At 42.1% G+C, this 27,528-nt stretch overlaps 1 protein-coding gene across 4 annotated transcripts in view; it reads right to left on the bottom strand.

Annotated features, from left to right (window-relative positions):
• Positions 1-27,528, bottom strand: part of neto1l (neuropilin (NRP) and tolloid (TLL)-like 1, like) — a 192,730-nt gene that overhangs the window by 27,656 nt on the left and 137,546 nt on the right. For all 4 annotated transcript variants that reach the window (XM_042298973.1, XM_042298970.1, XM_042298972.1 and 1 more), the window contains exon 7: positions 4,430-4,658. In XM_042298973.1, coding sequence (XP_042154907.1) covers positions 4,430-4,658 — 229 coding nt within the window. The remainder of the gene's footprint in view (positions 1-4,429; positions 4,659-27,528) is intronic.

Raw genomic sequence — 27,528 nt, forward strand, 5'->3', positions numbered from 1 at the left:
TAAGACAATCACGGTATGTGGATGACCCATATGTCTACATACATATGCTGTCTCATAAACGCCAGATCTCAGACATCTCAATGTCTGTTTGAATGCAGAGATTGGCATATGAAGAGAAGCCACTGAGGATGTAGATCTATACGTCCCAGGGGACTCTAGGAATTGACGAGGCATGAAGAGGCTGACAGCTCTGCTGTCGCTCACACACATCTCCCACCCTAGGTATAATTGCATGCTGGGTAATAACAGGAACGTCTCTCTCTCTCTCTCTCTCTCTTGTTCATCATTCTGTCTCTCTGCCTCTTCTGGATGTCAGAATATGCAAAGAGTGTGTAAGGAGTGTTCAGTCATGAGTGTGATGTTTTAGGTTTTTACCTATTCAGCCAGATAGTATCTATGGACCTTCGTAGTTGGTTGGCAGTTGGTGTACCTGCCTGTTTAGACGGAGTTGCACAGAGGTTGGGAATGCAGCTCAAAGAGAGTATCTGCTGAGTAGATGTTGTGTACGTGCATATTGCCTGGTGGTACCTGCATGTTTAAATGATATTGATGATTTTGCTCTGCGGTTCTGAATGCAGCTCTGGCTCAGGGTATTGCTAGGCATTGGTTGATTGACTTAGGCAGCAGTGTTGCCGGGGAAACGGCACATCCTGGCTTCATTCAGTAGATAGGCCTCACAAAGAGGAAACGGACTCGCACACAAACAACTGCACTGCCTATTCATTAAACACACACACACACGGACACACACACTCACAAACACATGCAAACCAATCTAACACTTTTGTAACTGAAGCAGATCTGTATGTGTATTTAAAGAGAGCTAAAGAGAGAGACAGAGAGAGAGAGAGTGAGAAAGAGAGAGAGCGAGCGAGAGGGAGAGAAAGAGAGAGAGTACCTTAAAAGGAGAGTTCAGTGCCTTTCATTCACACTGAGCTGAGCCACTGAGTCATCCTCCATTCTATCCCCCTATCATCCTCAGCAGGAGTACAATGGCCTCACTGTGAAAACCTCTCTCCCCTGTCAATTTAAACTACTCAATCAATGGGAGATGGGTGTCAGTGTTTCTCTATCTCTAGTGTGTATATCCAGGGATGAAAGTAGATGTCCTTTCTTCATGGTACAGGGAACCTCCTATGTGTGCACGCACAAAATGGGCCTAGTCATAGAATGACATATACAATCCCTATTCATTTAATAGGATCTCTTTGGGCCTAGAAGTCATTTAACTTAACTAAAATGTATTACGTTTTAATGTGGTATAAACACAACCAGTCATGATGTTTTAATCTGATTGTCAAACAATCAAAGGCTCATGTAGGCTACTCAGGTACGTTCCATTACTCACAAATGAATTCCAGCAGCAAAACAGTGCTCTGTACAGCCGCCATTTGATAAATGGAAATAAATATTTGTTAAAACACCAAAAAATGTGATGATATTTGACGACTGTCATTATGTCTGCACTAGCCTGGATTGATGCGTCTTCAGCTGTCTGTGTGTGTCAGTCTTGGCTAGTCATCTCTGCCTTGAAAATATGTCAGTGTTCTCCTTGAACCACAACGCATTTTGGAGCGTAGCCTATACCACCCGTTTTCAAGTCCATTCGCTCATTTTTCATGCTGCTGACATGCGGTCATGATAAATAATGTTGTAATAGTCTACAGTTTCCTAGACATTTTGGTTGAATTATTGAGATAGGCTCATGTTTTACCAGTACGGCGTACCCTCACTATTTATTTTTGCCGGGACGCCTTACCGGACCGTATTGGTTTACTTTCACCCCTGTATATATCTATCTCTCCTTTCTGTGTTTGCGTTCTGTCTGTGTACGTGCGTGTGAGCTATGAAAGCTCTCAAACAGAATTGAGAGGGGATGTGAATACTATGGTTTCTGGGGGAAAAGCACATTTTGAGATTCAGTGAGTACTCACTTTGTCTCTCTCTCTCTCTCTCTTTTGCTCTTCTCCCTCTCCCCCACTCATTCTCTCCCCCTCACACTGCCTCTCTATCGCGCCAAGATAGTTCAGTTACTGTAATACACCATTCCAAGGAAGAATCTCAGCTGCATGTGAATGGTGTGAATGACATGCCATCACTACCGCATTCATATAGACCGAGTCAGACAGTCTGTCTAAGGTACTGTAGCGTTTCCCTTATGAATGGATCATGAACAGGGTGAGAAGACTTAGTCACTCACTAGATGTCCACATTACAAAGGACAGCATTGGTGAGCAAGCAGTGAGCCCATAAACTACCCACTGGGCACAACAGTTGAATTACTGTTGTATCATCATCATTTGAAAATCTACGTGGAAATGTGACCATACTATATCACTCATACATCCTCAATGATGCTCTCTAGACCTAGTGTATATAGCATTTGTGATGACATCAACAGGTTTAGTTTCAATTCAACCCAGAATTCAACTAAAAATAGACAATACAACAGGCTGAGGGTTTCAAGCTCTTGGTTGATTTCAAATGTAATGATATTTAGTGATATTGAATTGTGTTTGGTTGTCAACGCAACCAAATATCAACATTTGAAAGATATTTATCTTCTGCTTGGATAGTTCCATCTGTGCCACTGACTTACTCTGGCTTTACTTCCAGTTTGTCTGCAAATGATTTGATATAGTGTTATTCTTTAACTTAGATTTTTGGCTGAGATGGAGACATGAATCCAACATATTATTAACAATGATTAATTTGTAGGCAAACTGGAATTAAAGCCAGAGGAAGTCCGTTTCACAGATGGAACTATCAAAGCAGAAGATTTATCTCCTTCAAATGTTGACATTTGGTTGCATTGACAATTAAATAGAACTTTTTAAATACAAGAAATAGCCTATTAATTTGTCAACACTTTAACAAATAATATGTTGGATTCACGTTTCCAACTCAACCAAAAAACTAAGTTAAGGAATGGGATTAAGCCAGTGGCTCAGATGATCAGATAATTGGCTCAGATCAAAGCAGTACATCTCCTTTAAATGTTGATATATGGTTGCATTGTCAACCAAACACAATTCAATATGACTTTTGTAATACAGTAAATACAGTACATCTTACAAACTAATGTAACATTCACCCTTAAAATTAATAAAACTTTGAGGTTACTGTAACTATACATGTCTTATTATGTAATCCTACAACATGTGCATGTTCAAGATAGCATGCATAGGTTGTTACAGGGGAGATTCTATTTTATTTCATCTTTATTTAACCAGGTAGGCCAGTTGAGGGGGAGATCTTCACAATTGCTTTAATAATCTGCACAGAATCTCAAACGGCATTGAACACTTACACCATGCACTTTTAATGTAATCTCAACTTCAATCCAAGTCACTTGGTTCCGCTATTTCGATGAAGCACAGTGATAACATATTAATCTGTTATATAAAAAAACAATTATCTGACATTGTATTTCCATTGGAATTTGGTTGTGCTTTTAGATGGTTTAAAGTGTAGTGATAACACACTAGAAATTCAGCTAACTTTTGGCTGCTTTTTTTAGTGAATGAATACAGGTTGTAATATCATTGATCAACGTTTCAACCAAATATTACCCAATTATCCATGTTGAAATGACGTGGTGTGCCCATTTGGTATTGTCCTAAGGGTACAGGTTAGGATCGATCGTTAAAATAAGATTAATCCTTGTACATCTTTTCATTCAAGAATGGCCAGATAATGAAGATCCTACCTCTGATACTTCGTTCATCCCCTTTTAACACTGCAGTGTAACAGCCCTGTGGCGATACACTCCCTAATGGAACGTTCCCTCTCCAGTCACGAGGAGCTGTTTAAACGCTCATAAAAGTAAATGAGATCCTTAGACTGCACCTCTGCCCACAGTGGTTTAGCCCAAGCCCATTCTCTCTCTCTCTATCTCTCAATGGACACGGCCATAAACGCGCTGATGAATCGACCACGCCCGTGTTTCTTTAATAGCCGCCACTAAAGATAGACTACGGCTGGGTTGTTTTTATTTTCTGTTTAACGCTGCAGACATAGGGTTAGGGGGTCCAGTATAAGAGGTGGGGGTGGGGGACATTAATGTACCCGATCTGTACCCTCCCCCATCCCAATGTACATCGTATATAGACTTGTTTATACTGTATTATTGACTGTATGTTTGTTTTACTCCATGTGTAACTCTGTGTTGTTGTATGTGTCGAACTGCTTTGCTTTATCTTGGCCAGGTCGCAATTGTAAATGAGAACTTGTTCTCAACTTGCCTACCTGGTTAAGTAAAGGTGAAATCAAATTTAAAAAATAAAAAAAATGTTCCAGTAAATGTCTTTACTGTATGGCTTCTTGAAGATGATATTACTGTATGTGTGTGTGTGTGTGTGTGTGCGCGTGTGCACAAGCACATTTGTGTGTGTGAACGCATATGCATATACTATCAACAGTCCCTTACGTTCTTGGAAGGTGGTGAAGAGTATCCTGAAGCGGCTCCGGCGGCTTCCCTGGTCGGCCCACATCCTGATCACCCCCGTGGTGGACACCAGCATCACGTCGTTGGCCACCGTAGAGCAGAACTTGTTCTTCAGGTCCTCTACGGACGCACTGCCGTCGTACACCGCCACGAAGTTACGCTTACACTCATTACTATTCTGCATCTCATAGTCCAGGAAACGCAGGTAGATCTGGGGTGGAGAGGACGTGGAGGAGAGTGAGGAGAGAGAGACAAGGGAAACGGGAGGGATTTGACAAGGAGAGGTGGAATAAAAATAGAATATAGGACAAATGGAGAAGGAAAAATAGCAAAGGAGTTTGACCAAGATAGACAGAGGATGAGGGATAGAGATGTCATGAGAAAGGGAGAAGGAGAAATGAGGAAGGGGGAGAAAGAAGTGTTTAGTCATTCCTCCAGGCTGTAGGTGTGTCACTGTCAGTCGTCACATCATCATTCAGTCACTGATATAGCAGTAAGCCTTGTAATGGAACTGCCTGAATAAGGTCACAGTCATTGCATTTACTTCAATCAAACCATGATAAACTTCCTCAAACCCACTGAGAGGAGCTCTTAGGTTTTCTCATCCATGTCTGTGGCTCTCGTAGATCAAACATGTGTCTTTATAAAACCTACAGTCATCCAGTGGTGTAAAGTATTTAAGTAAAAATACTTTAAAGTACTACTTAAGTAGTTTTTTGGGTTGTCTGTACTTTACTATTTATATTTTTGACAACTTTTACTTTTACTTCACTACATTCCCTACATTCATGAAGAAAATAATATACTTTATCCCTGACACCCAAAAGTACTCTTTACATTTCATATGCTTAGCATGACAGGAAAATGGTCAAATTCACACACTTATCAAGTGAACATCCCTGATCATCCCTACTGCCTCTGATCTGGCGGACTCACTAAACACACATGCTTCTTTCATAAATGATGTCTGAGTGTGCCCCTGGCTATCTGTAATTGATAAAAAAGGCAAGAAAATGGTTCCGTCTGGTTTGCTTAATATAAGGAATGTGAACTAATTTATACTTTTACTTTTGATTCTTAAGTATATTTAAAACCAAATACTTTTAGACTTTTACTCAAGTAGTATTTTACTGGGTGACTTTCACTTTTATTAAGTCATTTTGTATTAAGGTATCTTTACGTTTACTCAAGTATGACAATTGGGTACTTTTTCCACCACCGCAGTCATCACACTCAGCACTACTGAGAGATCAGAGAAGTTGAAGATGAATCATTCAATGGTTCACTCACTAGGCTACATACAGTATGATTGTAAGGCATGTCAACACATCACAGTCTTCCTGTCTCTCTTTGCCGGATTGTCTACAGACATTTGTGACGACCCTTATCACACAAATAACAATGGAATAAAGCAAGAAATACACTTGTTACCTTCTCACATCACTGCCAGCCAGACCGTTGAAATATTAACCATATTGTGATAATGAGGATCCTGTCTCACAGAAGGATCATAGGGCATAGAGTTTTCCCTATGCGTATGACCTAACCAGGAAAAACTCTAGGCACTAGTTATGGACTCTCACTAAGGCCCCAGAGTTGTTCCTGGTTAGGTCTTGTGATCAGTAAAAACTCAGGCCCCTAGTTATAACCGCAACTTCCACTTCCACATAACAGCCTGACCAATCTCAGTTAGTCTGAATCCCTGTCTATAAATATGAACCACATATTTCATAATGACCCTTTCCCATAGCAGCTCTTCACTGTGAGGTTAACACTTCCTGACACCTCCAGCATCAGAGCCTGCCATTCGTTCATCAGACTGAGATTGGCCAATCACAGCTGCCGTTCTGGCCCGCTGCGCATAACGCCTACCATCATTAGCGTTAATGAGCTGCCGACTCGGGACGCGTGGTAGGGAAAGGTAACGCTTTAACTGACAAACGGCACAGAAGCACAAAACTAATGGAGCCTGCAGTGTCAGCTCGGCTTCAACCAACAGATAAGTGGAATAGATAGGGAGAGGAAAAATCTCTCACTCTCTGTCTCTCTCTCTCTGTCTCTCTCTCTGTGTCTCTCTCTGTGTCTCTCTGTCTGTCTGTCTCTCTCTCTGTGTCTGTCTCTCTCTCTCTCTGTGTCTGTCTCTCTCTCTCTCTGTCTGTCTCTCTCTCTCTCTTTTTCTCTCTCTCTCTCTCTCTCTCTCTCTCTCTCTCTCTCTCTCTCTCTCTCTCATGCCATTAGGAATTAATACAACGAAAGTCAATTTATGACCAATTTGCTTCTTTGATGTGGAAATGGACTACATATTTCCATGCCTTTTGAGTATGTGTGTGTTCATGTGTGTTTATGTGTGTGTAAAATAGAGAGAGACCGAGAGAAAGAGGTGAGAAACTCTCTCTCTCTCTCTCTCTCTCTCTCTCTCTCTCTCTCTCTCTCTCTCTCTCTCTCTCTCATGCCACTAGGAGTTAAAACAACGAATGTCAGTTTATGACCAATTAAAAGATGTGACCATTCAAATAAAGTCATCCCACACAACATTAGTTAGCTAATCCCAAAGCGCCTCCCTGTCCACATGTTACTTTGAGCTAGTAATGAGATCGGTGTCGTAACCGACTTCAGTGGGTAAATTGTTTGTTTGTATATCAGTATTGTTTGTTTCTATATCACATTTTAACACTATTACGGCTCTAGCCAGAAGTTTTGCTCTTCTTGCGTTTCTGATTTATTCTACAATTCAAACATGGAGATGATCCCAAACTCCCGTTCCACCTACACCGAAAGACGTGGATGGAAATCTTCACTTTCATATTGTGAACTTCGGCCATGAACAACTTTACCAGCACCTGATATCACCTTTCCTACGGGAACAGCTGAGCCGCTCGGTAAAGGTACACAGGAAACGCTGCAGCGCCCATGAGACCGGTGTTAATTCCAACAATCTGCTTGTTACCTTCAGCCTGCTACTCTGTGTCGATGTACACCCCTGTCCTGGCCCAAACACCACAAAGCAAGCTTAAAAACCATGCCCAAACTGTGGTAAGACCGTAAGGAAGAATTCAAAAGCGGGGGCTTGTGACATTTGTGATTTGTTCGTTCACATAATGTGTGGAGCTATCAACCCCTTGTCATATGATGAAGCTATAGTCTCAAAGTAACATTTCGCTTGTTTACAATGTATGCTGTTTAAATGTATGCTGTTAAAATGTATCCTGTTAAAATGTATGCTGTTTAAATGTATGCTGTTTAAATGTATGCTGTTTAAAGGTATGCTGTTAAAATGCATGCTGTTTAAAGGTATGCTGTTTAAAGGTATGCTGTTAAAATGTATGCTGTTAAAATGTATGCTGTTTAAATGTATGCTGTTTAAAGGTATGCTGTTTAAAGGTATGCTGTTAAAATGTATGCTGTTTAAATGTATGCTGTTTAAATGTATGCTGTTTAAAGGTATGCTGTTTAAAGGTATGCTGTTTAAAGGTATGCTGTTAAAATGTATGCTGTTTAAAGGTATGCTGTTTAAATGTATGCTGTTTAAATGTATGCTGTTTAAATGTATGCTGTTTAAATGTATGCTGTTTAAATGTATGCTGTTTAAAGGTATGCTGTTAAAATGCATGCTGTTTAAAGGTATGCTGTTTAAAGGTATGCTGTTAAAATGTATGCTGTTTAAATGTATGCTGTTTAAATGCAATGCCAAACATTGGGATGCTGAACACAAGCAGGGATGATGAGTGCAATCTAGATGAGATTGTCGATGTATCAGCAGTGGGCACAGAAAATGACATGTTTGACTGTTTCAATCAGAGAGGACTTCATTTTTATCTATGTGAACACACGGAGCCTGCTGCCGAAATTAGAGGAATTAAAACTCCTTGCTTCTAACACAGGGGCTGCAGTAGTTGCTGTGACTGTGACATGGCTCGATGGGTCAATTGAGGACGATGAGGTTGAGCTACCGGGTCATAGCATTCTTAGAATTGACCCGAAACCGAAACGGTGGCGGCGTGTGTGTTTTTACAAGGAATGATGTGCATTTTAACCCTCGTTCAGGTCTGAAAATGGATGGTCTTGAGGTTGCATGGGTAGATATACTTCTTCCTTAATGTCGTCCTATACTTGTTGGTGTGAGCTATCGGCCTCCTAAGCAGAATCATTTCTATGATTTACTTGAATCTAATTGCTGTGATCACAATGTATTGGCTGATAGAGAATTAATTCTGCTTGGCGATATTAATAGAAATGTGCAGTTATCACCCCAGAGAAGTACACTAGTCAATGCCCTGTATATCTTTAATCAGTTATTTGGTCTAAAACAACTGATTGTTGAGCCAACCCGGGTGTATTGACAGTAAATCAACTTTGGATTTGATTATCAGATCAAGAGAACGTCTGTCTGTCTTAAATATTGGTTTACGTGATATGGTAACCTACTGAACCCGTAAGAAATCCAAAATGCTACTAGAGCCAGGTAATAAATACATGAAGGGACGGTCTATGAAACAATACTCAAAAGAACGTTTTGTAGAAGTACTTGGAATTTTGGATTGGTCTCATGTATTAAACCGTGATGATGTTGATCACTCTTGTTATATTTTTAAAGATCTGTTTCTGTCTGCACTCGACTCTCTGGCTCCGATGAAACAAATTAGAATCAAACAGCAGTCAGGGAAATGGACCACTTCTGAGATCATAAGCAAAAGGTATCGCTCCCTGGCCAGATTGAGAAGGACAAATCTACAACAAGATGATGATTTATTAACTGTAGAAACCAGGCAAGATACAAAATGGATAAGGCCAAATCCCAACATTATATAGACACTGTCTATGACAACTTACATCAGCCTCGTAAACTGTGGAAAATTTTAAAGGACACTGGCTCAAAATCTCTCCATACGGTAAAATCCTGTAGTATTGGCCTGGATATTGATTATGTTTTATGATGACCAGGCAAAGGTTGCAAATTATTTGAACATATTTTTTTTACCACTATAGCCTCATCTCTGGTTAAGAAGTTACCCACCTGCTCTGGACACTATGGCCAGTCTTTCATGAACAACTTTTACCACAGCACAAGTATCACAAATTATTTGTTTGAGCTGTGCATGGTAACAGAGGACAAAGTTTCCAATCTACTATGCTTAATGAGCACAAATAAAGCAACTGGAAAACCTTCTCATGGCTTCTGGGGGGAAATGCTGTAGGAACGCTCAACCGGTGTTTGCTCATTTGGGGCTGCAGGGTAGCCCTATGGTTAGAGCAGTGGACTAGCAACCAGAAGGTTACAAGTTCAAACCCCCAAGCTGACAATGTACAAATCTGTCGTTCAGCCCCTGAACAGGCAGTTAACCCACTGTTCCTAGGCCGTCATTGAAAATAAGAATTTGTTCTTAACTGACTTGCCTAGTTAAATAAAGGTAAAATACATTTTAAAAAATTCAGCCGACAGAAACTTTCAACCGTTTCTCCACATTAAGCAGCGAGTCGGAGTCCGAGGTCTTTCTCTGGTCTCTACTCCTCCCGTTACGGGGTCTGAGACACCGAAGCCTCCCACCATTCGCTCTGACAAATTGAAAACCCTAGTCATTGGCGACTCCATTACCCGTGTAGCTATTCCCTCCGCAAGGCAATCAAACAAGCTAAGCGTCGGTATAGAGACAAAGTAGAGTTGCAATTCAACAGCTCAGAAACAAGAGGTATGTGGCAGGTTCTACAGTCAATCACGGATTACAAAAAGAAAACCAGCCCCGTCGCGGACCAGGATGTCTTGCTCCCAGACAGACTAAATAACTTTTTTGCTCGCTTTGAGGACAATACAGTGCCACTCTACACGGCCCGCTACCAAAACCTGCAGGCTCTCCTTCACTGCAGCCGACGTGATAAAAACATTTAAACGTGTTAACCCTCGCAAGGCTGCAGGCCCAGACGGCATCCCCAGCCGCGTCCTCAGAGCATGCGCAGACCAGCTGGCTGGTGTGTTTACGGACATATTCAATCAATCCTTATCCCAGTCGGCTGTTCCCACATGCTTCAAGAGGGCCACCATTGTTCCTGTTCCCAAGAAAGCTAAGGTAACTGAGCTAAACGACTACCGCCCCGTAGCACTCACTTCCGTCATCATGAAGTGCTTTGAGAGACTAGTCAAGGACCATATCACCTCCACCCTACCTGACACCCTAGACCCACTCCAATTTGATTACCGCCCAAATAGGTCCACAGACGACGCAATCACAACCACACTGCACACTGCCCTAACCCATCTGGACAAGAGGAATGCTGTTCATCGACTACAGCTCAGCATTTAACACCATAGTACCCTCCAAACTCGTCATCAAGCTCGAGACCCTGGGTCTCGACCCCGCCCTGGGCAACTGGGTACTGGACTTCCTGACGGGCCGCCCCCAGGTGGTGAGGGTAGGTAACAACCCCGCTGATCCTCAACACTGGGGCCCCACAAGGGTGCGTTCTGAGCCCTCTCCTGTACTCCCTGTTCACCCACGACTGCGTAGCCACGCACGCCTCCAACTCAATCATCAAGTTTGCGGACGACATTACAGTGGTAGGATTGATTACCAACAACAACGAGACGGCCTACAGGGAGGAGGTGAGGGCCCTCGGAGTGTGGTGTCAGGAAAATAACCTCACACTCAACGTCAACAAAACAAAGGAGATGATTGTGGACTTCAGGAAACAGCAGAGGGAGCACCCCCCTATCCACATCGACGGGACAGTAGTGGAGAGGGTAGTAAGTTTTAAGTTCCTCGGCGTACACATCACGGGCAAACGGAATTGGTCCACCCACACAGACAGCGTTGTGAAGAAGGCACAGCAGCACCTCTTCAACCGCAGGAGGCTGAAGAAATTCAGCTTGGCACCAAAAGCACTCACAAACTTCGACAGATGCTACCATCCAGAAGGAGAGGTCAGTACAGGTGCATCAAAGCAGGGACCGAAAGACTGAAAAACAGCTTCTATCTCAAGGCCATCAGACTGCAGCCACCACTAACATTGAGTGGCTGCTGCCAACATACTGACTCAACTCCAGCCACTTTAATAATGGAAATTGTTGTAAAAATGTACCACTAGCCACTTTAAACAATGCCACTTAATATAATGTTTACATACCCTACATTACTCATCTCATATGTATATACTTTACTCATTTAAACTGCTGCATCTTGCCATCTTTATGTAATACATGTATCACTAGCCACTTTAAACTATGCCACTTTATGTTTATATACCCTACATTACTCATCTCCTATGTATATACTGTACTCTATACCATCTACTGCATCTTGCCTATGCCGTTCTGTACCATCAGTCATTCATATATCTTCATGTACATATTCTTTATCCCTTTAATCTTGTGTGTATAAGGTAGTACTTGTGGAATTGTTAGGTTAGATTACTCGTTGGTTATTACTGCATTGGCGCCACACCAAACTGGGGCGGCAGTTTAGCCTAGTGGTTAGAGAGTTGGACTAGTAACCGGAAGGCTGCAAGCTCAAACCCCCGAGCTGACAAGGTACAAATATGTTGTTCTACCCCTGAACAGGCAGGTTAGCCACTGTTTCAAGGCTGTCATTGAAAATAAGAATTTGTTCTTAACTGGAACTAGAAGCACAAGCATTTCGCTACACTCGCATTAACATCTGCTAACTGTGTGACAAATAACATTTGATTTATTAGACTAAAAATGTCTGTGCCTCGACCTAGGTTTGGCAAAATTAAACATGGCGGTGTTCGCTTTAGCAATCTTACTGGAATAAAGACCTCCTCCATTCCTGTCATTATTGAAGGAGATTGTGATACCTCACATCTCAAAATAGGGCTACTTAACATTTAAGATAGCAAATTTCAATAAAAATAAAAAACGTTTTCGTCTTTTGAGCTTCTAGTCATGAAATCTATGCAGCCTACTCAATCACTTTATATAGCTACTGTTTACAGGCCTCCTAGGCCATATACAGCGTTCCTCACTGAGTTCCCTGAATTCCTATCGGACCTTGTAGCAGATAATATGCACATTTTTGGTGACTTTAATATTCACATAGAAAAGTCCACAGACCCACTCCAAAAGGCTTTTGGATCCATCATCGACTCAGTGGGTTTTGTCCAACATGTCTCTGGACCCACTCACTGTCACAGTCATACTCTGGACCTAGTTGTGTCCCATGGAATAAATGTTGTGGATCTTAATGTTTTTCCTCATAATCCTGGACTATCGGACCACCATTTTATTACGTTTGCAATCGCAACAAATAGTCTGCTCAGACCCCAACCAAGGTACTATAAATTCTCAGACAACACAAAGATTCCTTGATGCCCTTCCAGACTCCCTCTGCCTACCCAAGGACGTCAGAAGACAAAAATCAGTTAACCACCTAACTGAGGAACTCAATTTAACCTTGCGTAATACCCTAGATGCAGTTGCACCCCTAAAAACTAAAAACATTTGTCATAAGAAACTAGCTCCCTGGTATACAGAAAATACCCGAGCTCTGAAGCTTCCAGAATATTGGAACAGAAATGGCGCTACACCAAACTGGAAGTCTTCCGACTAGTTTGGAAAGACAGTACCGTGCAGTATCGAAGAGCCCTCACTGCTGCTCGATCATCTTATTTTTCCAACTTAATTGAGGAAAATAAGAACAATCCAAAATGTATTTTTGATACTGTTGCAAAGTTAACTAAAAAGCAGCATTCCCCAAGAGAGGATGGCTTTCACTTCAGCAGTAATAAATTCGTAAACTTCTTTGAGGAAAAGATCATGATCATTAGAAAGCAAATTATGGACTCCTCTTTAAATCTGAGTATTCCTCCAAAGCTCAGTTGTACGGAGTCTGCACAACTCTGCCAGGACCTAGGATCAAGGGAGACACTCAAGTGTTTTAGTACTATATCTCTTGACACAATGATGAAAATAATCATGGCCTCTAAACCTTCAAGCTGCATACTGGACCGTATTCCAACTAAACTACTGAAAGAGCTGCTCCCTGTGCTTGGCCCTCCTATGTTGAACATAATAAACGGGCTCTCTATCCACCGGATCTGTACCAAACTAACTAAAAGTGGCAGTAATAAAGCCTCTCATGAAAAAGTCAAACCTTGACCCAGAAAATATTTTAAAAACTATCGGCCTCTATCGAATCTCCCATTCCTCTCAAAATGTTTAGAAAAAGCTGTTGCACAGCAACTCACTGCCTTCCTGAAGACAAAGAATGTATACGCAATACTTCAGTCTGGTTTTAGACCCCATCATAGCACTGAGACTGCACTTGTGAAGGTGGTAAATAGCCTTTTAATGGCGTCAGACCGATGCTCTGCATCTGTCCTCGTGCTCCTGGACCTTAGTGCTGCTTTTGATACCATCGATCACCACATTCTTTTGGAGAGATTGGAAACCCAAATTGGTCTACACGGACAAGTTCTGGCCTGTTTTAGATCTTATCTGCCGGAAAGATATCAGTTTGTCTCTGTGGATGGTTTGTCCTCTGACAAATCAACTGTACATTTCGGTGTTCCTCAAGGTTCCATTTTAGGACCACTATTGTTTTCACTATATATTTTACATCTTGGTGATGTCATTCGGAAACATAATGTTAACTTTCACTGTTATGCGGATGACACACAGCTGTACATTTTGATGAAACATGGTGAAGCCCCCAAAATTGCCCTCACTGGAAGCCTGTGTTTCAGACATAAGGAAGTGGATGGCTGCAAACTTTCTACTTTTAAACTCTGACAAAACAGAGATGCTTGTTCTAGGTCCCAAGAAACAAAGAGATCTTCTGTTGAATCTGACAATTAATCTTGATGGTTGTACGGTCGTCTCAAATAAAACTGTGAAGGACCTCTGCATTACTCTGGACCCTGATCTCTCTTTTGACGAACATATCAAGACTGTTTCAAGGACAGCTTTTTTCCATCTACGTAACATTGCAAAAATCAGACATTTTTGGTCCAAAAATGATTCAAAAAAATGAATCCATGCTTTTGTCACTTCTAGGTTAGACTACTGCAATGCTCTACTTTCCGGCTACCCGGATAAAGCACAAAATAAACTTCAGTTAGTGCTAAATACGGCTGATAGAATCCTGACTAGAACCCCAAAATTGTATCATATTACTCCAGTGCTAGCCTCTCTACACTGGCTTCCTGTTAAGGCAAGGGCTGATGTCAAGGTTTTACTGCTAACTGACAAAGCATTACATTGGCTTGCTCCTACCTATCTTTCTGATTTGGTCCTGCCGTACATACCTACACGTACACTACGATCACAAGACGGAGGCCTCCTAATTGTCCCTAGAATTTCTAAGCAAACAGCTGGAGGCAGAGCTTTCTCCTATAGAGCTCCATTTTTATGGAATGGTCTGCCTACCCATGTGAGAGACGCAGACTCGGTCTCAACCTTTAAGTCTTTATTGAAGAATCATCTCTTCAGTAAGTCCTATGATTGAGTGTAGTCTGGCCCAGGAGTGTGAAGGTGAATGGAAAGGCACTGGAGCAACAAACCACCCTTGCTGTCTCTGCTTGGCCGGTTCCCCTCTCTCCACTGGGATTCTCTGCCTCTAACCCTATTACAGGGGCTGAGTCACTGGCCTACTGGTGCTCTTCCATGCCGTCCCTAGGAGGGGTGCGTCACTTTTTGGGTTGAGTCACTGACGTTGTCTTCCTGTCTGTGTTGGCACCCCCCTTGGGTTGTGCCGTGGCGGAGATCTTTGTGGGCTATACTCGGCCTTGTCCCAGGATTGTAGGTTGGTGGTTGAAGATATCCCTCTAGTGGTGTGGAGGCTGTGCTTTGGCAAAGTGGGTGGGGTTATATCCTGCCTGTTTGGCCCTGTCCGGGGGTATCATCGGATGGGGCTACAGTGTCTCCTGACCTCTCCTGTCTCAGCCTCCAGTATTTATGCTGCAGTAGTTTGTGTCGGGGGGCTAGGGTTAGTCTGTTATATCTGGAGTATTTATCCAGTCCAGTCTTATCCGGTATCCTGTGTGAATTTAAGTATGCTCTCTCTAATTCTCTATTTCTCTCTTTTTTCTTTCTCTCTCTTGCAGGACCTGAGCCCTATGAACATGCCTCAGGACTACCTGGCATGATGACTCCTTGCTGTCCCAGTCCACCTGGCCGTGCTGACCTGTTGCACCCTCAACAACCACTGTGATTACTATTATTTGACCATGCTGGACATTTATGAACATTTGAACATTTTGGCCATGTTCTGTTATAATCTCTACCCGGCACAGCCAGAAGAGGACTGGCCACCCCTCATAGCCTGGTTCCTCTCTAGGTTTCTTTCTAGGCTTTGGCCTTTCTAGGGAGTTTTTCCTAGCCACCGTGCTTCTACACCTGCATTGTTTGCTGTTTGGGGTTTTAGGCTGGGTTTCTGTACAGCACTTTGAGATATCAGCTGATGTAATAAGGGCTAGATAAATACATTTGATTTGATGGATAACCTTCTTGCAAGATTCATAAAGGATAGTGCTTTTGTCACTGCTAAAATGATATTGTAAACCTTTCTATTAGTAAGAATACATTTCCCAAGGATCTCAAAACAGCCCAGGTGGTTTCACTCCACAAGAAGAGCAGAAAAAAAATGTAGGAAACTATCCTCAGCACCTTATCCAAATTTGTTGAAATATTAGTTTTTAATCAACTTGAGGGATACCTTCTTGAGCACAAACTTCTTTATGAACTACAATCTGGCTTTAGAACAGCTCATTCCACTGATACTTGCCTTATCCACTTTTTTGATCACATTAAGCAGGAAAGTGAGAAGGGGAACTATACAGGTATGGTCATGTTAGATTTGCAAAAAGTTTTTGACACTGTGGACCATGATGTTCTCCTGATGAAACTGAAATGCATAGGTCTAAATTATGTAGCAGTGAATTGGTTTAGGTCTTATCTGACCAACAGAACACAAGTATGTAATGTTGGTGATGTTCTGTCAGAGGCCAAAGAAATATCCTGTGGAGTACCGCAGGGATCCATTTTAGGGCGTCTTATTTCTTATATACGTTAATGATATGCCAGATACAGTAAAGTGTAAACTCCTGCTTTATGCTGATGAATCAGCCATACTGGTATACTGGTATGAGGGAAGGAGTCCACAGTTTACATAGTGGAGACCCTGAGTAAGGAATCACATTTTGATGGAGGTTGGTTGTTTGACAACAAATTGTCACTACATCTGGGAAAAACTGAATCGATTTTGTTTGGAACAAAATGTAGATTGCTTAGGGCTGACAAGATAAAGGTAAACTGTGCAGGCAAGGAGATTGAATCTAAAACAAGTGTATCTTTTCGTGGTGTGTCCCTAGATCAATCCCTTTCTGGAGACCTGATTGCTGCTAAAATACTTTCTAAAATGGCGAACAAATAGAAATGTTGATATCGTAACACTAAGTATTTTAACATTAAAGTTAACAAACTGTTTGTCTCAACCTTGATTCAGTGTCATGTTGATTATGCCTGCTCTGCTTGGTATAGTGGGCTATCAAAAAAGCTGAAAAAGAGAATGCAGGTCATGCAAAATAATGTTATCAGGTATATGCTGAATGTCCCCCCTAGGATGCACATAGGGGTACAGGAGTTCCAGGAGGTGGGCTTGTTGCCTTTGGATTCCAGAGTGGACCAACTTAAACTTAATCATGTGTTTGACATCTCAAAGGTTACAATAAAAAAACATATTGATATGGTCTATAACCAATACAGTCACAATACCAGAGCTAGTGCTATGTCTTGTAAAATCCCAAGAGTAAACAGCATACATACAGGCATTTGTCTATGGAATAGCCTTCCCTTGGAGTAAAACGTTGAAATTGCTTTAAAAAGCAGGCAAAGGTTTTCATTTGGACAATGTTGTCTAAGTAAAAGAAACCACTCCACTGCCCCTTATGCCCCCTACTGCTGGTCAGGTGTATTATTTGAAGGATCGGTATGATGGGCAATTAATAGATTAATATGGCTGATTTTTAAGGTTAGGGAAAAGTGCAGTGAATAGTGTCACTTTTTAGGATGTCAATATAAATGAATGTATTTATGGTCGTTTGTAATTTTGTCTTGCCTTTTAATCATTAAATGTGTTATTGTTTTTACTTTCAAGTGATATCCTCTGGGTCCACATTGTCCATTTTGTTGTGTATGTCTGTTACCCAAAATAAATTCCATTCAGTATCATATTTCTACTAAGCACCACAGCTTGGGGTTTGTCCTTCAGACCTTCAAAACTAAAGACAGTCCACTGAGAATCCTTTTGTGCAGCTCTCCAGGTATAAACCATTCATCTGGTACTCCTAAATGGGCTGGGCGTTTACCTGCCATTAAAGAACAGGACATATGATCATACATGAGCTACGAAAGCTCCAATCCATCCCACTCTGCAGGGCTGAGATACGGAGACCTAACGCATAGGCTTTATCAGGAGCCTGGCATTGCCTAGCATCTGGGTAGGAAGGTATAGGACAATGAATATGCCTGGTATTTTCTTCCACTTGTGCCTTCAACAAGGAGAGATTTAGTGGGTATTGATGGATGTGGCCGGCCCAATCTCTTTCCCTCTCTGCATCACTCTCTCTCTCCTTTTCCCCTTTTCTCCCTCTCTAATACAGATTAATAAAAATCAGTTTTTTGCATCGTGCCGTCCAAGCCAAGCTCTCCAAACTAGTCAATGATTGTGAATTATTAGTCGCTGGATTACATCATGAAGCCTAATGAAGGCCATGGATCAGGCAGATACAATCACAGTGCTGTGTCATGCGGGAATTGCCTTCCTAGTGAAAACAGGCCAGAGGAACCAAAGCATCCAATAATGACACGGCATCTATCACGGACTAGAACAGCAAAAGATCAAAAGAAGATTTGACTCAGCCAAAATGAGTCTGAAAACCAACTGTTTTATAGAATGACAATATTTATCTTTCTGCCATTATTTCAATGGGATGATGCAAAGCAATCGGGTAAGAAAACAAACACCAAGGTATTACAGAAATACCCACAGATGAAGCAAAGAGAAGTGATGTCTTGGTACAAAACACTAATCCTTGAGGGCTGCAGTGCAAACATGTTTAAAAAAAATAATAATTCCTTCCCCAGCAGGAAGGGAGGAGCTGAGAGACGTCACTTTGATGAAGTGAAGGAAAACAAAAGAAGCCGGACTGCAAACTCAGGTAAGGTGAGGGAAAGAGATTTATTTTGCCTTTTGTACTTTAATAATTTGCACATCGTTACAACACTGTATTTATACATAATACGACATTTGTAATGTCTTTATTCTTTTGGAACTTCTGTGAGTTTAATCTTTATTGTTCATTTGTATTGTTTATTTCACTTTTGTATATTATCTACTTCACTTGTTTTGGCAATGTTAACTTATGTTTCCCATGCCAATAAAGCCCCTTGAATTGAATTGAGAGACAGAGAGAGAGAGAGAGGGAAAGATAGAGAGACAGAGACAGAGCAGAGAAAGACAGAGAGTGAGAGAGATAGAGAGAGGGAAAGATAGAGAGACAGAGACAGAGCAGAGAAAGACAGAGAGAGAGAGAGAGAGAGAGAGAGGGAAAGATAGAGAGACAGAGACAGAGCAGAGAAAGACAGAGAGTGAGAGAGAGAGAGAGAGGGAAAGATAGAGAGACAGAGACAGAGCAGAGAAAGACAGAGAGTGAGAGAGATAGAGAGAGGGAAAGATAGAGAGACAGAGACAGAGCAGAGAAAGACAGAGAGTGAGCAAGAGGAAGAAAGCATACAATCTGAGTAAATGTATCATAGCGACTACTTTAAATATAGCAAAGGCTAAATCCTGGCTTGAAATAACCAGGTTATTTTCAATCATGTAGCCAAGTGAACCGTATAATTACTGAAAGGGTGATGTGCACGGGTGTCAAGTTATGACCACGACGTCCTTCTATAGTTTGTCTGTTATTGTGTTGCAGATATGTGATGTCGCAAGTCACGACTTCACAGGAGAGGCATTTGAACGTTTATTTCTATTTTCTCTCAAAATGCGTTCATTGGCAGGAATGCCTTCTGGAACATTTGAACTTCCATTTGTCTTAATAACAAATGTGTACACCATCTGTAAATACAAATAAAGTTGTTAAACTACGAGCCTAGTGGGTTTAACCACAGAAAAAGACAGGAAAAAAGACAGACAAGACATTATCCCGCTAGCCATAGTTGGCTGAGATAATGAATGGGCTAGAGATGCGGACAGATGAGTTTCGGATTGGTCTGCCATGTAGCATCTTCTGTCTATAAAATGACCTGCTCGTTATATGTAGATAATCCTTTCTACTGCAGTTCTTTCGAAAGACATAACGTTAGCTACGGAGAACTGAAAATGTGTTGCTATTGCTCTAAATAACATTGCTGCCATGAATTTATCAGGCGATATCGACAAAGGACAGTGGGAAAAAGTTGTGTCGGACTACTTTCAGGAGGACGATCGTAACATGCTGATTCTCTCTCTCTGAAAATGCATCAGACGATGAGGAAATCCCTGATTTAAGTAAAAGCATTTTCATTGAAGAAGACATTGTAGTGTCTTCTGATGACAGCGAGGGAGAAGAAACGGTGGTCAACAGTGTTGTCACGGAAGAAGTTGACTGAGTTTTGAAATCAGTGGAATGTCTAGTAGAAGAAATATCTGATGATTCTTATGGCATTGCCCACGGTCAGTGTGAATATAGATAGATAGATATACAGTACACATAAAATATATATACTGTATACATATGTATATATACATATACAGTGGGGCAAAAAAGTATTTAGTCAGCCACCAATTGTGCAAGTTCTCCCACTTAAAAAGACGAGAGAGGCCTGTAATTTTCATCATAGGTACACTTCAACTATGACAGACAAAATGAGAAAAAAAATCCAGAAAATCACATTGTAGGAATTGTAATGAATTTATTTGCAAATTATGGTAGAAAATAAGTATTTGGTCAATAACGAAAGTGTATCTCAATACTTTGTTATATACCCTTTGTTGGCAATGACAGAGGTCAAACGTTTTCTGGAAGTCTTCACAAGGTTTTCATACACTGTTGCTGGTGTTTTGGCCCATTCCTCCATGAAGATCTCCTCTAGAGCAGTGATGTTTTGGGGCTGTTGCTGGGCAACACTTTCAACTCCCTCCAAAGATTTTCTATGGGGTTGAGATCTGGAGACTGGCTAGGCCACTCCAGGACCTTGAAATGCTTCTTACGAAGTCACTCCTTCGTTGCCCGGGCGGTGTGTTTGGGATCATTGTCATGCTGAAAGACGCAGCCACGTTTCATCTTCAATGCCCTTGCTGATGGAAGGAGGTTTTCACTCAAAATCGCATGATACATGGCCCCATTCATTCTTTCCTTTACACGGATCAGTCGTTCAAAAACATCCGGTGATATTGCAGAGAGCCACATCATTTTACAGAAATACTCATTATAAATGTTGATGAAAATACAATTGTTAGACATGGAAATATAGATATACCTCTCCTTAATGCAACCGCTGTGTCAGATTTCAAAAAAACGTTACGGAAAAAGCAAACCATGCAATAATCTGAGACCGCTCTCAGAAAAAAAAAATGATCCGCCATGTTGGAGTCAACAGAAATCAGAAATAACATTATAAATATTCCCTTACCTTTGATGATCTTCATCAGAATGTACTCCCAGGAATCTTGATTTGATTTGTTCGATAATGTCCATTATTTATGTCCAAGTAGCTACTTTTGTTAGGGCGTCAGGTCCAGCGGACGAAAACTTCAAAAAGTTATATTACAGGTCGAAGAAACTTGTCAAACTAAGTATAGAATCAATCTTTAGGATGTTGTTATCATAAATCTTCAATAACATTCCAACCGGAGAATTCCATTGTCTGTAGAAAAGCCATGGAATGCAGGTCGCTATCATGTGAAATGCCAAACCACTGCCAAACCACTGACTCAAACAGCTCCCATCCGGCCCCACATCACAGTAGAAGCCTCATTCAAGTTTCTAAAGACGGTTGACATCTAGTGGAAGCCTTAGGGAGTGCAACATAACCAAAATCCCACTGCGTATTCAATAGGGACTGGGTTGAAAATCGACCAACCTCAGATTTCCCACTTCCTGTTTGGATTTCTTCTCAGGTTTTTGCCTGCCATATGAGTTATGTTATACTCACAGACACCATTCAAACAGTTTTAGAAACTTCAGAGTGTTTTCTATCCAATACTAATAATAATATGCATATATTAGCAACTGGGACTGAGGAGCAGGCCGTTTACTCTGGGCACCTCTGGGCACCTTTCATCCAAGCTACTCAATACTGCCCCTGCAGCCATAAGAAGTTACATTTTAAAAATGTCTTTTCAATTTTTTTGTTATTTACTTTTTTACAGTTTCGATGTTCTGGAGCCTGGTGTTGTTGTCATCAAGGAGCGTTCGGACTCAGTCGGGACCAGGTTTCAGCTGTTGCACAACAGTGACATCCTTCCTTCCATAGATGGTCTGCATGTACAAACACCACCTGGACTGGTGACAGCTAGATAAACTTTTGTGACGAAGAGGCTATGGACATCACATGCCCTGCAGCAAATTCAAGGGCAGAACAGAAACAGGCACTCCGAATATAGATTCCCTTGTTCATGTGTGGTTTGGACAGACCAGTTCATCACTGGGGGCGAGTTCCCAGTCATCAGCACTATCTCCAGTGCCTCCACGGACATTCACATGACTCTCTCCTAACACACACACCATCCATTGCTGCTACTGATTATTTTTTTATCCTGCTGCTCAGCCACTTTACCCCTGATTGTTTACGTATAACTACCTCATCAATCACCAGTATAACTGATATTTTTATTGATATTGTTATTGTACATACGGCATATTATTTTATTCTTTCTCTACTTTCATTGCCACTTGTTCTTTTTTTCTTTATATTGACAATATCTATTTTTGATATTGCTCTTATGCAAGTAAACATTTTGCTGTACTGTTTACACCTTCTGTGGAGACCCATCCACTTAGCAAGATGTAGCTGTGGTTATAGTATTTCTTCCACATGACCCATTCATTTAGACAAGTGTGTCTGGGTAAGCATCATCTAATATTTATAAAATATTTTTTATCTGGACACTGTTTACCTGGAATTTTTCCTTATTTTCAACTACTACTTTTACCACCTTTAGTATTAATATTTACCACACTACATGACATTTAGCACGACCTCACATGTGAATCCTTAAAGAGATGGGTGGAGGCTACGGCTGAAGAGGGTGTGAGCAATGCTGAAAGGGTGTAGACGAAAGAGCTCTCCAGTAGGTGCACCAAAATATTCAAGGGCCATTTTCTAAAAAAGTGGGGTTACAAGTTTATCAACTTTCAAAGCAGAATTACTTTCCCATTGTTCCTCAAATGCAGTGTATGAAATACCATTTTGTAGCTCCAAGTCTCTACTTTTTTGTTTAGATTTTTTTGTTGAATTTTACCCCCTTTTTCTCCCCAATTTCGTGGTATCCAATTGTTAGTAGCTACTATCTTGTCTCATCGCTACAACTACCGTACGGGCTCAGGAGAGACGAAGGTCAAAAGTCATGCGTCCCCCGAAACACAACCCAACCAAGTCGCACTGCTTCTTAACACAGCGCGTATCCAACCCGGAAGCCAGCTGCACCAATGTGTCGGAGGAAACACCGTTCACCTGGCGACCTTGGTTAGCGTGCACTGCGCCCGGCCCGCCATAGGAGTAGCTGGTGCGCGATGAAACAAGGATATCCCTACCGGCCAAACCCTCCCTAACCCGGACGACGCTGCAGTACAGCGCCTTTAACCACTGCGCCACCCGGGAGGCCGAGTCTCTACTTTTATCCATTGTAAAAACAAATATTTCTAATTTTGCTGCATAAGACCGAATCAAGGCGGTCAGTCACATATGGGGTTATCCAGCAGTCTCCTGTCTGAAGAGCTGAAGAGGATGCAGCCGCATGCTGTGGATGTGGTTCTGGATCCTGTTACAGCACATCCAAAGCTAATTTTGTCTGGCGATGGGAAAAGAGTGCAATATGTACAAAAAGCGCAAAACCACCCTTACAACCTGAAGAAGTGTCAAGGTGGTATTTCTGTCAGGGCAAAGGAGGAATTCTCAGGCAGATTCTACTGCAAGGTGTATTTGGACAGTTAGAATGGGTGGAATGTAGGCATGGCAAAAGAGTCCATCGATAGGGCCCATGGTGGACTGAACTCTGACGAAGGATTCTGGACTGTATAGTTGTCTTTTAAGACAGATTGCACACCCCCCATACCTCGCTCTCACTGAAGAGCAAGCCAGAGAATTTGAGGGTTTTTGTGGATTACGATGAGGGTCTCCTTCTATGATGTGATAACAATGGTGCCGAAGGGGAGGGCTGCAGTTTTATGGGCTCCTCACCAATTGTGCTATTTTGTGTGTTGTTTCACATTGTTTTACTTATTTTGTACATAATGTTGCTGCTAATTGCTTCTGGATACCAGAACATCGATTACTCACCTCAAACTGGACAAAGATTTTTCTTTAATGAGTCTGATGAGAAGGATATACTGTTTCTCCGAGACCAGGCCCAAATCCCTGTCATTCACGTAAGGAAAAGACAGAGGTACAGGGGGGCGGAGATCAGGGTGCGGATTCGTCGGCGAGTGGGTAACCCGCCACTACCATCCGCTCTGTTGGCCAACGTGCAATCACTGGAGAATAAACTAGATTAGCTCCATCCGAGACTATCCCACCAATGGGACATTAAAAACTGTACTATCGTATGTTTCATCAAGTCGTGGTTGAACAACGACATGGATAATATACAGTTGGCTGTGTTTTCAGTTCATCGGCAGGACAGAACTGCTAGGTCCGGTAAGACGAGGGGTGGTGGTGTGTGTCTGTCAATAACAGCTGGTGCGCAATGTCTAATATTAAGGAAATCTCGATGTATTGCTCGCCTGAGTTAGAGCACCTCATGATAAGATGTAGACCACACTATAGCCAAGAGAGTTTTCATCTATATTTTTCATAGCCGTCTATTTACCACCACAAACCAATGCTGGCACTAAGACAGCACTCAATGAGCTGTATAAGGCCATAAGCAAACAAGAAAATGCTCATCCAGAAGCGGTGCTCCTAGTGGGCTGGGGACTTTAATGCAGGCAAACTTAAATCCGTTTTGCCTAATATCTACCAGCTAATGTTACGTTCAACCAGAGGGAAAAAAAATTCTTAACCACCTTTACTCCACACACAGAGATGCATACAAAGCTCTTCCTCGCCCCCATTTGGTATTTCTGACCATGATTATATGCTCCAGATTCCTGCTTACAAGCCAAAGCTAAAGTAGGAAGTGCCAGTGACTCGCTCAATACGATGTTATGTTACAGGACTGTTTTGCTAGCCCTGTTTGGAATATGTTCCGAAATTCATCCAATGGCACTGAGGAGTATACCACCTCAGTCACCGGCTTCATCAATAAGAGCATCGATGACATTGTCCCCACAGTGACCGTACATATCCCAACGAGAAGCCATGGATTACAGGCAACATCCGCAACGAGCTAAAGGCTAGAGCTTTCGCTTTCAAGGAGCGGGACACTAATCCAGTCGCTTATAAGAAATTCTGCTACGCCTTCAGACGAACCATCAAACAGGCAAAGCGTCAATACAGGACTAAGATTGAATCCTACTACACCGGCTCTGACACTTGTCGGATGTGGCAGGAATTGTAAACGATTACGGACTACAAAGAGAAACCCAGCCGTGAGCTGGCCAGTAACGCAAGCCTACCAGAAGAGCTAAACGCCTTTTATGCTTGCTTTGAGCAACACTGAAGCATGCATGAGAGCACCAGCTTTTCCAGACGACTGTGATTTCACGCTCTCCATAGCCGATGTGAGCAAGACCTTTAAACAGGTTCATTAGGCAGCGGGCCAGATGGATTCTGTAATACCTACATGTTTCAAGCAGACCTCCATAGTCCCTGTGCCCAAGAAAACAAATGTAACCTGCCTAAATGACTACCGCCCCGTAGCACTCAAGTCAGTATCCATGAAGTGCTTTGAAAGGCTTGTCATGGCTCACATCAACACCATCATCACGGAAACCCTAGACCCACTCCAGTTTGCATACCGCCCCAACAGATCCACAGATGACTCAATCTCAATAGCACTGCACACTGCCCTTTCCCACCTGGACAAAAGGAACACCTATGTAAGAATTCTGTTCATTGACTACAGCTCAGCATTCAACACCTCCCTCTGCAACTGGATCCTGGACTTCCTGATGGGCCGGCCCCAGGCGATAAGGGTAGGCAACAACACATCTGCCACACTGATCCTCAACACGGGGGCTCCTCAAGGGTGTGTGCTTAGTCCCCTCCTGTACTCCCTGTTCACCCACAACTGCGTAGCTAAACTTGACTCCAACACCACCATTAAGTTTGCTGATGACACAAAGGTGGTTGGCGATGAGACAGCCTATAGGGAGGAGGTCAGAGTCCTGGCAGTGTGCTGCCAGGATAACAACCTCTCCCTCAACGTGAGCAAGACAAAGGAGATGGTCGTGGACTACAGGAAAAGGAGGGACAAACACGCCCCCATTCACATCGACGGGGCTGTAGTGGAGTGGGTCGAGAGTTTCAAGTGCCTTGGTGTCCACATCACCAACAAACTATCATAGTCCAAACACACCAAGAAAGTCGTGAAGAGGTCACAACAACACATTTTCCCCCTCAGGAGACTAAAAAGACTTGTCATGGGTCCGCAGATCCTCAAAAAGTTCTACAGCTGCACCATCGAAAGCATCCTGATCGGCTGCATCACCGCCTGGTATGGCAACTATCAGCATCTGACCGTAAGGCGCTACAGAGGGTAATGCATACAGCCCAGTACATCACTGGGGCCAAGCTTCCTGCCATCCAGGACCTATATACTAGGCGGTGTCAGAGGAAGGTCCAAAAAATTGTCATAGACTGCTCTCTCTGTGACTGCATGGCAAGCAGAACCGGAGTGCCAAGTCTAGGTCCAAAAGGCTCCTTAACAGCTTCTACCTGCATGCCATAAGACTGCTGAACAATTAACAAATGGCCCCCCGGCCTATTTACATTTACATCCCCCCTTCCCTCCCCTTTCTTTTTACACTGCTGCTACTCGCTGTTTATTATTTATGCATTGTCACTTTACCCATACCTACAGGTACAAATTACCTCAACTTACCAGTAACATTGACCCCCTGTTTATACGCTCGTTATTGTTATTTTTTTACTTATTTTTAACTTTAGTTTATTTCGTAGATATTTTCTTAACTCTATTTCTTGAACTGCATTGTTGGTTAAGGGCTTGTAAGTAAGCATTTCACAGTAAGGTCTACATTGCATTTGTTGCATTTGGCGCTTGTGATAAATACAATTTGATTTGATTTGATACCCAGTCTACTATTTTACTGGCTGCAACTTCAACGATCAACTCTATCCATAATTGAACCCCTTTGATGATTATGATGGCACGAACCCAGTCCGATTGGTCATCTCCCCTGTTAACCAGACACCCTGAGGGAGACATCCTAACAGCGCTAGGCCATGTAAGATCAAACAAACAATTGTAAAATTGTTTCAAATACTAATTAACAGTAACTTACAATAGGGCTTACCCAGGAAAAAAAACGTCCAAAATAACTCATCCATTGTAAACAAGTGTAACGGTAACGTATATTAATATAAACTATACACTATATTATAAACTGGGTGGTTTGAGCCCTGAATGCTGATTGGCTGACAGCCATGGTATATCAGACCATATACCATGGGTATGACAAAAACTTGTATTTTTACTGCTCTAATTACGTTGGTAAACAGTTTATAAGAGCAATAAGGCACCTCGGGGGTTTGTGATATATGGCCAATATACCACGGCTAAGGGCTGTGTCCAGGTACTCCGCGTTGTGTCGTGCAAGGAACTGCCATTAGCCGTGGTATATTAGCCATATACCACACCTCCTCAGGCCTTATTGCTTAAATGTACACTATAAACAATCAATGCCTTCTCATGTAAATCGTCAAAATATACATCACTTCATTACCTTTATCAGTCTGCTTATAT

This window comes from Oncorhynchus tshawytscha, linkage group LG16, assembly GCF_018296145.1.
Source record: "Oncorhynchus tshawytscha isolate Ot180627B linkage group LG16, Otsh_v2.0, whole genome shotgun sequence".
Taxonomy (NCBI): domain Eukaryota; kingdom Metazoa; phylum Chordata; class Actinopteri; order Salmoniformes; family Salmonidae; genus Oncorhynchus; species Oncorhynchus tshawytscha.